The sequence below is a fragment of the Hylobates moloch genome, unplaced genomic scaffold (genome assembly GCF_009828535.3).
Source record: "Hylobates moloch isolate HMO894 unplaced genomic scaffold, HMol_V3 SCAFFOLD_24, whole genome shotgun sequence".
Lineage (NCBI taxonomy): Eukaryota > Metazoa > Chordata > Mammalia > Primates > Hylobatidae > Hylobates > Hylobates moloch.
In genome coordinates, this window is record NW_026652299.1 from 26,366,097 (window position 1) to 26,383,214 (window position 17,118).

Sequence of the window (17,118 nt, forward strand, 5' to 3'; positions counted from 1 at the left end):
TGCATCTGTGTGCACATCCTTTCCCTGAGCCACGGTCTGGGAGGTGGACATCTGAATAAATGCCCCTCCTCCCTCACTACATTCACCCTGTTTCTGGAGCGACCACACCCTGAGGTCTCAGGAGGCATTTTGGCTGGAGGATCTGACTGTAGGCCTGGCCCTGTGCCTTCCTGGGGAGTGGCCTTGGGCAGCTCACTCCCCATGGGGGCCTCAGCTTCCTCCCCTGTAAGAATTGGTGATGACATCTGCTGTGCTGAAGTGAATAGGTGGGGTTGCCATGAGGAAGCTGCAGCTGCTGTGTTTTGGGTCTGTTCTTCATGGATGGAGCCTTCTAGTTACTAGCTTGGGCTGGGCCTGGCTATGGGAATGCTGTGCTGAAGAGCTCCTGGCCTGAAGGTGATGAATGTAATACGGGGGTGTTGAGTAAGGACATGATCTGACTGCTTCAGAGCTCCAACCATGGGCTAGGAGGGGAAGGGGGGCTTCCTGAAGGAGGTGACATCTGAGTGGCATCTTGAAGGAAGAGTAAGAGATCATCAAACACAGAAAGGTGAAGGGTTTCTAGTGAATGGCATAGCTTGGGCAGAAGCCTGGCTGTGTGCAAGGGCAGAGCCAGCTATCCCTGTTAGGAGGGTCAGGCAGCCAGGGAGCTGTTAGGGAGAGGAGGCTTTAGGTAGACATGGGAAGACGTTACCTGAAGGCCAAGGGGCTCAGCAGGGGAGGGATGAAGTGATATGTGGTTTCTGGGAAGATGCCTGGCTGAAGCACAGGGAATTACCTGGAGTGGACCAGAGGTGTGAAAAGTGCCAAGACCTAGAGGGGAAGAGTGCCTGGCACAGAGCAGCCAGCAGGAGAGGCAGTGCTGGTGAGGCGTGCGAGTGCTGGGGGATGTGGGGTGAAGTGATGGGGCTCACAGTCTTCGTGTGCATGGGGAGGAGAGGAAGAAGGTGTCTCAAGGATGCAGCTCGGGTGGCTGGTGTGGTGGTGCCTGTGACCAGGTAAGGGGCAGAGGAACAGCAGGCACGAGCCAGTGTATAGTACTGGTAGGCCATTCAGATAGCCAGAATCTTAAGGGGCGGATTTTAAAGTGGGCTTAAAAGAGCAGGCAGCAATCCCTGAATTTCTAGGCCAAAAGGAGGCCCCTGACTCACCAGCAAGGAGATTTTTCTCTCTCCCATCTGCTTGACTCTCTTGGGCTTTCTGGGCAGGGAGTTTTGAAAGACTGTGGAAACTGGCCAGGCTGGTGTGTGGACATCCTTCACGTGGCCCCTCCATTGTTCTTGTGTACTCATTTTTTTCTAGTTAAAAAGATGTGGGCGTATTGTGTGGATTTAAAAAATAAAATTCTAGGCCGAGTGTGGTAGTGTGCACCTGTAGTCCCAGCTGAGGCGGGAGGATCACTTGAGCCCGGGAGTTTGAGGCTACAGTGAGCTTCGATTGTGCCACTGCACTCCAGCCTGAGCGACAGGAGAGACCCTGTCTCTTAAAAAAGAAAAATTCTTGGCTGGGCTCGTTGGCTCACGCCTGCAATCCCAGTACTTTGGGAGGCTGAGGCAGGTGGATCACTTGAGGCCAGGAGTTCAAGACCAGCCTGGCCAACATGGTGAAACCCTGTCTCTACTAAAAAATACAAAAATTAGCCGAGTGTGATGGCGCACGCCTGTAATCCCAGCTACTCAGGAGGCTGAGGCATGAGAATCGTTTGAATCTGGGTGGTGGAGGTTGCATTGAGCTGAGATCATACCACTGCACTCCGGCCTGGGTGACAGAGTGAGACTCTGTCTAAAATAAAACAACAACAACAACATAAAAACAGAAAAGTTATAGGGCCTACTAATGTGGATTTAGCTGAGGGCCCCGGGAGTAGAGCCGACCACTGGTGTCTGCACACTGTGACCCCTGTCCCCACACTCTCTGCAGGACCTTCACACAGCTGCCCATAACCTTTCTGCCCCACTCCTCCAGGTGTCCAGCCAAAAATGCCAGCTATCTTCCCCACCACCTTCTTTAAAACATGTGACCGGCCAGGTGCGGTGGCTCACGCCTGTAATCCCAGCACTTTAGGAGGCCGAAGGGGGCAGATCACCTGAGGTCAGGAGTTTGAGACCAGCCTGACCAACATGGAGAAACCCTGTCTCTACTAAAAATACAAAATTAGCCGGGCTTAGTGGCACATGCCTGTAATCCCAGCTACTCAGGATTGCAGGAGAATCGCTTGAACCTGGGAGGCAGAGGTTGCGGTGAGCCAAGATCGCGCCATTGCATCCAGCCTGGGCAACAAGAGCGAGACTCTGTCTCAAAAACAAACAAACAAACAAAAAACAAACATGACCACCAGATTTCTCTTCTGATATAAAGGCTGGATTGCCAGTATCTGCTCTGACCCACCACCTAGCTGGAGACAGAAGTTGCCTGTGCCCCGAATCCTGCTGGGTGTTCCTCCCTTGCTCACAGCCGCTTTCCATCCCTCCTTATCCAGTCTGTAGCCCGGTCCGTTGGCTCTGCCTTCAAACCATGTCCACATTTTACCAGCTCCACCGCCACCTGCTTAACCCAAACCGCCATTGTCTCTCCCTGGGTCACTGCAGTAGCCCCCTCTCCCCGAAAAGCCTGCTGTCCGCACAACAGTGGAGTGATCCTTTTACACCCGGAGTCAGTCCTGCCCCTCCCCTGCTCAAGACCCTCTGATGCATGCACTTCCCTTCTGGCCACTACTCAAAGAAGCCAGCCTCCTCCCACATGGCCCCTGGCTCCTGGCTTTGCCCTCTGACTGAAGTGGGGTGGCCCCTCAGGCATCCCATCCCTACCCCAGAGAGGACTGGCAGCGCTGCCCTGCTGTGCCCCTGCAACCTCTCTGTCCTGCTTTCTTTTCCTGAGCCACCTCCCACTCACTGAAATTAAATCTACATTTATTTTCCCCTTGTTTGCCTCCAAGGAGAATGTAAACTCCACATATTGTATCTTCAGCACCAGGCGTGATGCCTGATGCATACTAGGGGCTTAAAAATATGTTGACTGAGTGCATGTGAGTCAATAGAGGATGAACATTTATTGAATGAATGGGTGAAGGAATGAGCGAACATGCAGATGAATAAGTGAAAGGTTCTGGTGAGCAGGGAAGCCACCTGAAAATGAGGGCTTTTCTTTGAGGGCCTCTAGGTCATTGTCACTATATTTATTTTTATTTTCCCCATGATTCGCAGACAGAGGTCATTGTTTCTGACTTTATTTCCCTCATCAGAGGCTACCTGCCACTCATATCAGTAGGAACTTGTTACTTAGATTTTTTAAATCTGGGTAAAAGATGATGAGAATGGCCTGCAGTTGTCCGTGAGGTCGTTCAGAAGACCAGACGAATCCCAGGACTAATAATTCTCAAAATTAATTAAACCCTCCTTCCCAATTATAAGAGAATTAGAATGAAGTTGGTTGCTTTAGGAGTGAGCGGCGGTGTGAATCTGGGTCGGCGTTTCCCGGCTGGGTTTGGGCGCAGTGTTGGTGAGTGTCTTTGTCTTCTCTTTTAGGGTTGCCACCCAGGACGATGAGCGGCTGAGATGGAGATGTCTGCCTCAGCCACTGCCTCCGAGAAGCAAGAAGCCAAAAGTGGGATCCTGGAGGCCGCTGGCTTCCCTGACCCGGGTAAAAAGGCCTCTCCTTTGGTGGTGGCCACAGCGGCAGCAGCAGCGGTAGCTGCCCAAGGAGGTACTTTCTGTTTCGCACACTTGGAGGGCAGCAGGGGTGTTTTTCATTAGCCTGTTAGGATTTAATTAGAATGGTGGCCCATGTCATCAGGGAGGCACACTGGGTTTATGGAGGGCGAAGAGGAGAGCACCTCTGCTCCCAGGAATCCCAGGCACCATGACGGTCACCTGTGAGTTTGCTAGGAGGTCTGGCCACCCCAAGTCCAGGGGGCTGAGCTGCCTCAGACAGCGGTGGGTGGGGCCTGAGTACTGGGATGGGAGAGAGGGAGGAGGGGCGTGGTCTCTGCCAGGCAGCCCTGGGGTGCGTGCAGCTGGCACATTTGAGATGTGCCCAGAGAACTTCTTGCCTCTTGCCCGCCAAGGACTGTTTTGGAAAGTAATTGTCTCCTGATGCCTTCTGGCTCTAATTAGAGGGTCAGGTTCGGGATTTACTATCTTAGGTGAATTTTTGGCCAACTTAATTATAACAAAAGAGACTACACGAGCCACAGCCTCTCATTTTACTGCCCCAAAGAGAAAGACTCTCTGGTTTCCACTGGGCCGTCCGTGCCAGCATCCCATTGGGAAAGTTTGGCGGGAAGGCGAGACCTCCCCTGTGTCTGCACAGTCCATCTGGAGGCCACAGAACTATTTCTGTCTCGGAGGAATGGAGAGACTTTGATTTCTTTTCCTCCCTTTTTGTTCCAGTGCATTTAGTCAGGCCCTGTTGCTCTCACGGCTCAGGCACAGCTCAGAGAGAAGCCAGGGAAGAGAATGCGCCTTTTCTTCCGACGGTGCTTGGTCAGCGCCCCTCACACTTTGATGTATACACAGTTGTGGGGGGCTTGTTTCGGTGCAGACCCCGATTCAGTTAAGTTGGGGCAGGGCTGAGTTTCTGCATTTCTGTTAGGTGCCAAGATGATGCTGGGGCTGCTGGTTCACAGGCCACGCTGGGGCCGGAGCCCAGGAACACGGAAAGACCCTCGGAGGGGCTTAGGAGTTGGTGTTTCTAAGAGTGGACCTGAGGGCCTGCGGGGGATTGTTACTATATTTACTTTTATTTTTCCTGTGATTCTAAGTGGGAGGTCATTATTGGGATGTGTGGCCCATGTCAGGAAAGGGAGATCTGAGGTCAACCTTCAGGCCCCTTGGGGAGGTGGCCTTCTGAGCTGGACGATGCCTGTCCACCCTATGCCCCTTGGACAGGGACTCTCTAGGCCCTCCCTCTGTGAGGAGGGGTCAGCTAGGGGTGGAGGAAGAGCTCTTAGGTGGAGCGGGAGGAGCCAAGCGCACAGGGAGGGGAAGAGCGGGTGGAGGGGCCCTGGTCCTGGGGCCACACATGGTCTTTTCCTTCCCCTGGGTCAGGGCCATCCTTGGCCTGTGGGGGCACCTCAAGCTGGCCCTCTGCCCATGCTCTGAGGCCTTGTGAGCTCCAGGAAGCCTGACCTCTGTGTATGTCTGGCCTGCCCCAGGGTTTTCAGCAGGAACCATCCCCCCATCCCTCTGCCCTGCACCCTGCCTCTCCAAGCCATGAGTGGATCATGAACCACCATGGTGCAATTTCCTGATGTGTCACAGCAGTAGAGGACAGACTTAGGCAGTAATTAGACAGTAATTAGAATGTAATTGCGGGGGAGCCCCTCTAGTGTCAGGCTGAGTTCTCATTATTGGTGCAATAGCAACAGATGCTTGAGGGATTCTCGATCTGTGGCGGGAGTAGGGGCCAGGCAGGAGGCCCAAAGTTTGGAGTATAGCACCTCCACAAAGGCCCTCACCTCCCAACCCCACCCCACTGCAGCCCAACCTGATGCCTTTCCTGCCCACCCCGCAGGCCCTTGTTGTCTGACCGCAGGGTGGCTTGGCTGGTGAGGTTCCAGCAGAGGGTGGACCCAGCCTTCGTGATCATAGTTGCCACAGGGCAGGTGGCCCGTTGGCTTCGGAGCAGTCTTGGGCCATGTGTCTGCTGCTGAAGAGTCGTAAGGACCCCAGAGCCTCCTCACCCACTGCTGCTCCCTGCACCTGTCTCTGAGAAGCTTTTTTGGGAAGGGTCCTCCTGGAGTCAGGGGAGAGCAGCTGTTCCTGCGTGGCACAAAGCAGGGACATCGTGGGCTGAGTCTCCTGGTGCTGGTGAAACGCGGCGGCTGCATTCGTGGATGGGATGGGAGGTGCGCCGGCGTGGGTCCCAGTTTTCCTAATCTGTGTCGAGAGTGGATTTGACAGGTGTTGTCCACATTCTTTATGATCTTGGAACTTTGGATATTCCTTAAATGTTACTGGATGGTTGCAGAAGTGCATGAGCAAGAATCCTCCTGTACTCAGCAACCCTGAGTCCCCCAGAAGGCTCCAAAGAGCTGCGGATGTGGGCCTCACTGCCTGCAGGAGTACAGACCTGTCGGCAGGTGAGGAGAATGTGCGGAAGGAGGTGCCTGGAAGCTGCAGGTGGTTGGCGTGGGTCCCCCTCAGGGGCGGGGATGCTCTTGCGCTCATCTCTAGGTCTCGGCATCTGGTGCTGGGCCTGGCATGAGGGGTACCCAAGGGTCTTCTGGGACTGGAATGGTGTAGGAGAAAGGGTGGCATTGGTGAAGGAGGAAGTCTTCATGGGCCAGAAGCATTTGCTGCAGCCAGTGAGGAGTTGGGCACTCAGCCTTTAGGCACAGGGCTGGGTGTGGACAGTGGGTGAGGAGGGGCTGTGCTGTGAGGGACTGTACCAAGCCTGGGAGAGGGACAGTGCCGCAGGGTGCACGCTGGGTGGCTGTAAGGGTGAGGGGAGCTGAGAATTTTTGCTGAGGGGCCCCTCTTCTCGAGTTGTTTCTGGCGAAGACGAATCATCTTGGTCTGGGTGGCTGCTCTGAGGCCTGTTTGCTGGCGGCAGGAGCAGACTGAGTCAATTTACCTGTCGCTGTGCAGGTGACCACTTAGACACCTGGCTCCTCTGAGGCCTGGCTCGTTCCTCCAAATCCCATGACATTGTCCCCCATGGTTCACACCCTGATTTGCTGTCTGGCGGAAAGGGATGATTTATTTAATTAATTACTTTTTAAAATTTTGTTATTTTTTTTGAGATGGAGTCCTTGCTCTGTCGCCCAGGCTGGAGTGCAGTGGCACGATCTCAGCTCACTGCCAGCTCCGCCTTCCAGGTTCACGCCATTCTCCTGCCTCAGCCTCCTGAGTAGCTGGGACTACAGGCGCCTGCCACCTCGCCCAGCTAATTTTTTGTATTTTTTAGTAGAGACGGGGTTTCACTGTGTTAGTCAGGATGGTCTCGATATCCTGACCTCATGATCCGCCCGCCTCGGCCTCCCGAAGTGCTGGGATTACAGGCATGAGCCACCGCACCCGGCCGAAAGGGATGACTTATACAAGCTTAGTGTTTCCTGACTTACACATCAGAGGAGGTGTGGGGTGGGTGGGTCCTGTCTGAGGTTGTCAGGGGCACAGTGGTGAGGAAACAACCAAATCCTGCAAGCTGTCAGGGGCTGTTTCCCGGCATCTGTAAGGTATCCAGATGTAGGGGCACCCTGCATTCCCCTGCAGCTCATGGCCTCTCATCCAGCCTCCCCCACCCCTCACTGTCACCAGTTCCGAGAGCTTCCATTCCATGGCTAGAATTGTATGGCTTCAGTTGGTTCAAACAGTACACGTACCTGCAGGCAGAAATATTTCACTTTTTTGTTTGTTTGCTTGTTTTTTGAGATAGAGTCTCACTCTGTCACCCAGGCTGGAGTGCAGTGGCACAATCTCAGCTCACTGCAACCTCCACCTCCTGGGTTCAAGCCATTCTCCTGCTTCAGCCTTCTGAGTAGCTGGGATTACAGGCGCCCACCATGATGCCCGGCTAATTTTTGTATTTTTAGTAGAGATGGGGTTTCACTATGTTAGCCAGGCTGGTCTCGAATTCCTAACCTCAAGTGATCCGCCTGCCCTGGCCTCCCAAAGTGCTGGGATTACAGGCGTGAGCCACCGTGGGATTTCACTTCTGAGTTATTTATATCTGTGAAAAACTGAAAACAGCCTACCTGTTCATTGATAGGGGATTGGTTCATCTATGGAACATCTTGAATGGAACACGATGTAGCCACTGAAAATGTTAATTAAGACTTTTCAATTACAGGATGGGAACATGCTTATATTCTAATATTAAGTGGGATAAAAAGAAGGTGCAACTGATCTCAAGCCCCCCCTAGCAATGAGATAGAAAAGTGAAGGTTCAGAGTGAGGAGAGGGGACATGAAAGAGGTGGGAGGCCCCAGCAGGAAAGCTCAGGAAACCCAGGCAGGAGCTCCTGGGTGCCAGGCTGTTGCGGTCAGAGCCTCTCCTTCAGTACCTCCCGTATTGTAGATGAGACTGAGGCCCATTTGGGCATGGGGCTTGCCCAAGGCTACCAGCTGCTTCAACCATGAGCTGGGCCCGGGGCTTGGGACTCCTGCCTCTCACATGGTGAGAGTCTCTTTCAGGTATTTGCTTTTAGATTGTTGTTTAGATTGCTGTTAGACTTGGGCCTTAATTTAGGTCCTACTGCTACCCCGGGTGAGCGTCCAGCCTTGGTAAGGTCTCCTCGTGTGTCTTCATGCCTCAGTTCCCTCATCCATCCCAGGCCCTGATGGCTCCTGCTGTCTTCCAAACAGCCAGTTCTTTGAGGTCTGGGGCTGTGAGTTATTTGCAAAGTCACCTACCTCGACTGGCCTCTGTTGCCTGACTTCCCCTAGGAGTCCATGAGGCTGGACCTGTTGGGGGCTGGGTGTTTCCACTTAGAGTCACTATTTCCCTGTGCCAGAATATGCGTGAGAAACATATTTGCAGAACAGAGCATGGCTGGGCTGGACCGAGCTGGACCAAAGGAAAAAGCAGCTCTGTGGTCAGACTGGGGAAAGGTTAGTTTAATCATCTGGCTGGAGCAGTTCATAAGAGCAGACAGCAGAAGCCTGGGAGGGCGAGTTCTTTCCCAGTCTCTTTTGCTGTTGCGCTAACACTTTGGAGGCCATAAATCTTTTAAAACACATTTTGGCCCAGAGGTTTTCCCCTCCTTTAACTTCTAAAATGGTGTAATTTTAAAAGCAATTTGATTCAGATGTTTCTCATTGCTTTATACTGAAACTGTCCAAATGCTGTTGTATTCTCCTCCTTCACTGTGGGTTCTCTTTCAAAAATATTTCTGAACCTCTCTGTGTGCCTCACTGAGCACCAGGGACTACTCAGAGCCTCTGGGATAATATGAAAGGCAGAGAGCCATGAAACCCGGAGCCGGGTCTGATCTCATGAGTTTTGCTAGTTTCTGGAATCAAGCAGCCAGACAGGCTTTAGACATCCTGGGATGTACCTGCAATGGCCAACGCCCACCTCTTCCATGAAGCATCCACTGTGTGCTGGGCCAGGTGTCCTCCCAGTGTGGGCCGCACCAGCAACATCAGCATCCCCTGGGAATTGTTAGAAATGCCAATTCTTGAGCCCCACCTTAGACCTACTGAATCCGAGTCTGTGGGGGTAGAGCCCGGCAAGCTGTGTTTACACAAACCCTCTTGGTGATTCTGATACACTCCTAAGTTGGAGAACCGCACGTTCTGACTACATGAGGTAGGGTGGGTCTTTCCATACGTAAAATGGGAGTTAGACACAGAGCTGCAGTGCAGAGATTACAGGAGAATTCTGATGTGCTTACACAGGCCTGCCAAGGCACTTCCTGGATAGTAGCTGTAACACTGCCTCTCTTAGTGCAGGCAGTGCCAAGGAAGTAGTGAGAAGCAGCCCAGGCTCTGGAACCAGGCTGCCTGGTTAAGTCCTAGTTCTGTTGACCTTAGGCAGATCTGTGCCTCACTTTTCTCATCTATAAAATGGACACGATCTTGGTTGTGAGCGTTCCTTGAGTTAGCACATGGGAAGTGCTTAGAAAAGTGTTGGGCACAGAGGTGGCTTTGTGTGAGGTCCAAGTTGAGTATTTGCTTTATGAACTATTGCTATTCTTCCTACCAGTTTTCCTTTTCTAGAGCTGCATACTCTGCCTGACTTAGAAAGTTTCCCTTTCACTGGTAACCCTTGCCCACTGACCCGTTGAGGCTGACAGCAGGTGGGAAGCCCAGGTTTCTGGTGACTTCCTACTTGAGAGTGGTGGGCGCCCTAGGCTGGAAATCAGACCTGGGTTCCTGTCCCACTTTGCTTTGCTCCCAGGGCCTGTCGTGGATATCTGCCCCGAGTGGGCTCCTGGCCTCTCTGACTTGGTCTGTTCCCCAGCACACTGGAGACCAGACCAGACCAAAGGTTACTAAAGCTGGCCAAGCCTTAGACTCTCGTGACAATCACTGTGTAAAGTGCAGGGTCCAGGGCAGCCCCTGGGCTGGGGCCTGGGCATATGTATTTTTAATACGCTTCACAGGTCATTGGGTGCAGTCCGTCCAAGGCATGAACAAGATCCCTTGGAGTATTAAAGAGTTTCAGGTGGGGAGACTACGGTTTGCAGCTGGTGGTACTGGCGGGGCTGTGACCAGGCTAGCATAGCTAGGGTCAAGCACTAGATGACTCTCAGCACAGTGCTCCAGTGTTCCAGGAGGCCTCTGTGCTACCTACTCATACCGGTAGCCCTCCTGTCTTCTTCATTGGCCCTGCTGGGTTCTTGGAAAGTTTTTCTGAGGCACAGTTTTGCTTAGTGGCGAGGCATGCATGTCTATATGGGAATGCTGTGCAAATACCAGAATATTTAGATGACTCATTTTCATTGAGTTGGCCAGAGCTAGAAAATCCCCTCCCACCACCTGCCTTACCACACCTAGGAATCTGTCCAGTACCCCTCATTGATACGTACCTCCAAGTCCCTGGTGTCTTTGCACTCTGTCTTTTTCTGTGCCTCCAGGATGTCCATGTGGGCAGGACATTGCTTGTTCACCACTTTCCCCACATCCCCCCTTGCAGCAGACATGATTATGGAATCTGATGCTATCATGCCAGAGGTGTTCCTGGTGGGCTGGTGTGGTCAGCTGTCTCTGGGTATAAGGGTCAGTTGAGGCTAGCCCTGGTCTTTGGCCTCCCCGCTAGGCCCCATGGCCAGCAGGGAGCTGAGTGGGCCAGCTTCCCTGGCTCATCCGAGTTTCTCTGCTGGGGCCACACACTTTTGCCTTGGGCCTGGAGATGCACCCAGGTGTGACTAAGTGGGCAATTACTCTTATTTAAGTGATTTTCAGGATGGCTGTTGATGCTGCTGGGCTTGTTTTATGGCCCAGCCACCCAGAACAACCAGTTCCCATCAGACTTTGTGCAGAGAGCAGAGTTGAGTTCCCCTGACAGCCTGGCTCACCCAGGAAGCGGGGTGCAGGCTGACTACCCAGATGTTTTTCAGATGGTTCAGGAGTATACTTCAAGGTTGGATGCCTGGGGCGGGGGGATGAGGTTAGAGGCTTCTTCCTGTTCCCAGCAGAGTCTAGTGGGAAGAGCATGGCTTGGGGTCAGGCAGATTTGGGCTCTTCTTACCGTCTGCTTACCAGCCATGTGTTCTGGGCAAGTCAGGGAACTTCTCAGATTCGTGCAAGGGCGATGGTAGTGGTCACTACTTCTGGCTACCATGGAATTAAGCGAGACAAGGTCTGCAGGGTGGCTAGCTGAGCATGTGGGCACGGAGGAAGTAAATATCCACATAACGGAAACCGGAACATTCCTCTGGCCTGTCCTGGCCTCACACTCACTGCCACTCAGAACAGCTGCCGTCCAGAATCAGCCTGCCCACCCCATTTCCCCAAGCACAACAGGTTTGTTCTCTGCTTCTGGCCCCAGCCGGGGGTCTGGACTCTGGGAGGCTCTCCTGGCCCCTGCCCGTTGCTCCCCTTGGTTGCAGAGACCGGCACACATGTTTGCATGTCACCTCTGTGTCACTTTGTTTTCTGGCTGGTGCCTATAAGCTGGTGAACCCTACCTGCCTGGAATGACAGCGTCAGAGGACAGCGCAGGTGGCTCCTGCCCCTGTGTGCTCCCTGGGGCCTTGGCCATGCCTGGCAGGCACTCCTTCATTTCTCGCGGTTCACTGTGAATGTTCAGCTGATGCAGAGTTGGGTGAAGCTTCAAAGTCATTTCCACTTACAGAACTGGAAGAAGCTTTTGAAATCCTCTAGTTTGAATCCATTCATTTTACAGATGTGGAAACTGAGGCCCAGAGACACAAAATGCAGAGGGTTGCCTAGTGATATTACTTAGACTGGAAACCAATCCCCCAGGAACATTCCATCACGTGGGACACAGCTGTCCCTCAACCTGGCCCTCCTCCTGGCTTAAACCCCAACTTCCCAAGTGACTGTGTTTATGTTGGAAACATTTTTCTGACGTTTGGTTCTGTCAAAACTAATTTTAGCATTTCTAAAGCTTGGTAAAAATACAGCCTCATTACTTTGATGTCAGTGCATAGTTTACTATTAGTATATTCTGGGGTTTATCATTTTAGTCATGTTTAACACGGCTGCACCAGGCATGCACTATTAAATCTGGCTTATTTTACATTCCTGTCCAGAATTATTTATTTGTAACAATTTCCTCTCTATCAAAAGACACAGCTAATGCTGTGTTTTAATGTGTTATTTACACACAAAATACCCTATTTACAACTCAGTATGCGCCGGAGGGAGAATGGATGGGCCCCTGTTCCCTGCGTTCTGTTATATCAGAGTTTAACAATCTGGATTGCTAATAGAACCATTTATCATTGCTTGGGAGGGGGGGAAAGAGATAATTTATTTTATGTTTGTGGCCAGGTCTCACCGCCTCTGATCTTGGGACCATTTTGAGGATAATGAAGTGAAGCCCTGCATTTGGTGGGGACTGTGGGGCGCCCCGGCCTGGGTGCCTCTGGGTTCCCTGCATTCATGTGCACATCCTACAGATGGTCCCGAACTATGGATCAGAGAGGTGGTGATGACAGGGATGTTGCCTCTGCCTTCTAGGAGCTTCCAGTTAGAGGTGATACTCATGAGATGGTGACGAATCCTGCCCATGGGGCTTCACGGGGGAGGCAATGTCTGAGCCTAGGGACATTCGGGGTTTCACCAGGTGGAAAGAGGAAAGGGTGGGTGGGCCCTGGTGGGAGGAGGAGGGGCAGAGTGGCCCCCTGGGAGTGTGGGGAGGGGGGATTGGGCACCATTGGCTCAGTCCGTGTGTCTCCTGCCTGAGTCCATATGTCTCCTGCCTGGCATGTGGGGTCTGAAGGACAAGGCTCCTGTTGCCCTGTGGGGAGGCGCAGAGGTGGCTAGCACCCAGGTGGGTGCATGGCTGATCCAGGGTGCAGGCCAAGGTCCCGGGGGCTCCACTGAAGTCTCTTTGAATGGACACTGAGGGGTAAGGAGGGAAAGCTCCATTTGAAGCTGCTGTCCTCTATGAAGCTCTGTGTGGACACCAGACGGGGATAGGAAGTGGGGGGAGATGCATTTAAGAAGCAGAAGCCATGGCCCTGTCTCCAAAAGCTTGTGGTTCCCCCATGGAGAAACCAGACACCCCAGTTACGATGCTGATGTTGGCATTGTCTGCTGCCTGCAGTGATCCAGGAAAACATTAGGGAAGGATTGTGGTCTCATGAGGACCTGGTAGCACTGCTGTGTACAGCCCTGTGACCTGGCTGCTCAGTCAGTCCCACAGAAAGCCACTGTGCACTCAGATCAGGGGGCTGGGGAGGGGGTCACCAAAGTGTGATTGCAAAGTGTGGCAGGGCTTGGGCAAGCCCCCTGCGGACGATGCAGGGAGCCATCAGCCCCAGGACACCAGCATGGTCTGGGGGATGGGGCCTGGGCTTGGACAGGTGAGGTTTGAACCCTTGTCCTGCCCCTTCTCGGTTGGGTATCCTGTGCTGAGCTGAACCCCAGTGACCTCATTTTAAATGCAGGCCAAAATACATATCTTTGGAGGGACCAATAATGAGACTCCAGTACTTAGAGGGCCCCTGGCACACAGTTGGCATTCTGTAAATGGTAGTTGCAGCTGTTAGTATTATGGTTCTTGCTCTTGTTACGATTCTTAATTCAAGAACTGTTTTCTGAGGATAGCACATATGTTCCTTAAAAATATTTGAGAGAGCAAATAAAGGAGCTGAGTCTCTAATGAGTTAGCAGTTCACCTGTGATGTGCAAGGAGGAACCACACTCTAGCCTGAGGAACAGCATGGGCAAAGGTCCTGGGGTCTGAGAATGGCTGGAGAGGCTGAGCTGAGCGGGAACCACTGGCAGATGAGGCTGGTTTTGTCAGCCCCTTGGCAAAGGGCTCCTTTCCCTCCCCGATCCTGGCACAAGCTCACATCTGAGGCCAAGTCTAGTGGCCCCTCCTAGGGTCTGTGTCCTCCCTCTGCTCACAGCCACACGTGGATGCCGGTGACTCAGCCAGGCCCTGTGTGCACGCCTTGCTTGGACCCCCCCCCCCCCACACCCCCCCCCCACCCTCAGCATCTGGCTGCTTCTCCTTCTGGGTGGGCAGGGCGGGGAGGGAGCCAGAAGGGCTCTGTCTTGAGAAGCCGCCCTTGGCTCTTTCCCCTTGAATATGTCCTGGCTGGCCCTGCTGTCAGAGGGCGTGGACCTCTGCTTTGTGTTGTGGGGGATTGTGAAGCTCGAAGCCCTGGCACCAGACAGCCAGGCCTCTGGGCAGAGCAAGGCCTCATCCGCCGTCTGACTTTCCATCTCATTTTCAGCAGCGATATTTGAGAGGAGGTTTGGGTTTGGTGTGGAGCCGGGCAGTGGACACCGCTTTGCACCTTCTATTATCCCTGCAATTCTAGAAATGGAAGGATGTCCAGGAGAAGCCCCTTGCAGGGCCGAGCATGTGGTCTCTGTGTGGTGTGATGGTGGCCAGGGTGGGGAAGTCCCTGCCCCCGCCGAGTGCTGCAATCCCACCATCAGGTGTTTACCCCCTTGCTGTCACCTTACCTCTGGGTTTGTGCAAAGGTCCCTGTTGTCCGTCATCCTCCTGTGACCTCTCCCCAGTGGCTCCTGGATCAGCTGGAGAGGGCCAGGCTTCTGAGCACTGGAGTACCTGTGCCTGGGGAAGCTCACCCAGGAGAGAAGAGGGTCAGGGAGGGAAGAAAAACTTGCCAACACACTTTGCTGACTCGGTGAGTTGCTGAGACTCGATGTCAGTGAGATCTTTGTCCTGTTGCCAGTCCCCAGACTGTGAGGTCTCCATGCCGGAGTCAATGGCCCTCTACGCCATGTTGGTGACAAGAAAAGCAACAGGCACCTTCACTTAGAGGACAGACAGGCGTGAGTTCACATCTAGGTGTAGGAGCAGGGGCCACCCTTGCCTTGTCTGTCTGTGAAATGGGGGTGACAAGGCTCCCCTCAGCCAACTCTGTAGTGCAGGGTGACCTGGCATGTGGGCAGCGGGCTGCTGTTGTTATTCTCATGGGATAGTGGCGAACCTTGCCTGAAGGCACCTGAGGCGGTTTGTGTCTTCGGTGGCTAGGGCACTGTGGAGCTTCCCAGCTGCCCATAGTTCTCAGCAGCGCCCACATGCCTGGCCCCCCAGATTTTCTAGCTCCAGGCCATCAGGGAGGGAGGACCCACCAGTTCCACTCTTCAAGAACTACCTCCGATAATTGAAAACCTATGTGCACACAAAACTTTGCATATGGGTGTTTATAGCAATGTTAGTTACGATAGTCCCGAAATGGCAATGACCCAAGCATCCATCCGCTAATGAATGGATGAGCAGAATGTGGTATGTATGTACAATGGAATATTACTGGGTCATAAAAAGGAGTGAAGTGCTGATCAATGGTATACACCGATGAACCTCGCAAACTATGCTAAGGGAAAGAAGCCAGGCATAAAAGCACAAATATTGTAGGATTCCATTCCCATGAATTGTCTAGAATGACAAATCTATAGAGACAGAAGGGAGATGAGGAGGTGCCAGGGGCTGGGAGAAGAGGGAATGGGGAATGATTGCTATGGGCATGGGGTTTCTTTTTGGAGGGATGAAAATGTTCTGTAATTAGATAGTGGTGATGGTTGCAACAGCCCTGTGAATATACTAAAAACCACTGAATTGTAGACTTTAAAAGGGTGAATTTTATGGTACATGAATTATGTCTCTGTTTAAAAAAGAAGGGAGGGAGGAGAAAGAAAGGGCAGAAGGAAGGAAAAGAGGAAGGAAGTGCGGGGGAGGGAGGGTGCCTGTGGCGGCATGGGGGCCTGGCCGTGCTGCTGCCCACAGCCCCTGGGATCTCCAAGTGCCTTGTGTACCGCTACCCCTCAGGGAGGACCCTGCTTCCCCTGGCCAATAAGCAGCCTTCCCATCTAATCTATAGGCCCCAGAAGCTCTAAAAATAACTGAAGTGGAAGGAGGGTGTTTAATGACAAAGTAAATAATTACATTAAGGGTGCGAGTTTGGAGGGGAGCTGAGTAAATCACTGAGAAAGAGTGCCAGCCTCCAGCTAACTTCCACTCCTTTATCACCAGATTACATCCTCCTTAGAACCGGAATCATTGACTGTGGCTGGTGGCAGGCTCTGCAGTGGTGGGGGCTGCGGTCAGGCAGGTGCTGAGAGAGATGCCCTGTGAGCATTTCAGGGTGACCCTGCTGGCCCTAACTCCAGGTGGATGAGCCCCAGGGGCGGGGGCCCTGTGCTGCTGGAAATTAACTACTCTACTGCGGGGAGCCAGGTCTCAGGGACGGCCTCACGGCTTTGCTGCCCACAGCTGGAGGGGGCCAGGCTTCTGAGCCAGAGTGGCTTCAGGGGCCATTTGGTCCATTGAGGTCCAAGGAGGGGATTGGTCTTGCCAATGCTACGTGGTGAGCATCTACCAGATCTTGGTAGGGAGATTTCTGGGAGTGGTGTTCCTAGTCCAGGTGTGCTGGGCCATCTTCTGTGTTGAGAGCAGCATCTGCAGTGAGCAAGCCCCAGGCAGACTGTAGCCCTGGGAAGTGGCAGCGTTGACCAGCTTTGGCATGGTGTGGGCTGGGGCTCTCTGGCACACCTGCCCATCTCCCTTGCCCTGGCCTGGAGCCCTCATTTAGTCCCTTCCCTTTGCTGTCCCTCCTCCCTCTACCTCATGGCCTCATCCTGTCCTCAGGCAGGCCCAGCCGACAGCCTCTCTCCTCTCCCTGGCCCTGTGCTACCCCTCAGGATGTGGAGGATGGGCAGGCTCCCAGGCTTAATGGGATGCGCTTATAGGGGCGCTTGGAAGGGATCAGGATACAGGGAGACAGCAGTGCCTTGGCCTGAAGGGACAGATCTTCTCGATGGAAACTGAGTTAGGACACTTGGTGCAAGCAACAGAAGCCCGCTCTGGCTCTCTGAAGCTGCGTGGGGTTCTGGTCCTCCATAACTCAGAAGTTCAGGGTTAGATTTGCTTTTAGGACTAGCTAAGCTTGAGGCTCCAGTGACGTCACTGGGACATGTCTCTTTCTGTCCGTGATCCCGATTGGCTTTCCGCTGGCCTGGCATTCTGATAGCTCTGATCACCAGAAGGTGGAGTTGCTGATGTG

General features: G+C 53.2%; 1 protein-coding gene across 1 annotated transcript in view; it reads left to right on the forward strand.

Moving 5' to 3' along the window:
* Positions 1 to 17,118, forward strand: part of GLI2 (GLI family zinc finger 2) — a 255,836-nt gene that overhangs the window by 57,261 nt on the left and 181,457 nt on the right. The window contains exon 2 of the mRNA XM_032145841.2: positions 3,525 to 3,702. Within this exon, the coding sequence (XP_032001732.1) occupies positions 3,555 to 3,702 (148 nt within the window). The 5' untranslated portion in view covers positions 3,525 to 3,554. The remainder of the gene's footprint in view (positions 1 to 3,524; positions 3,703 to 17,118) is intronic.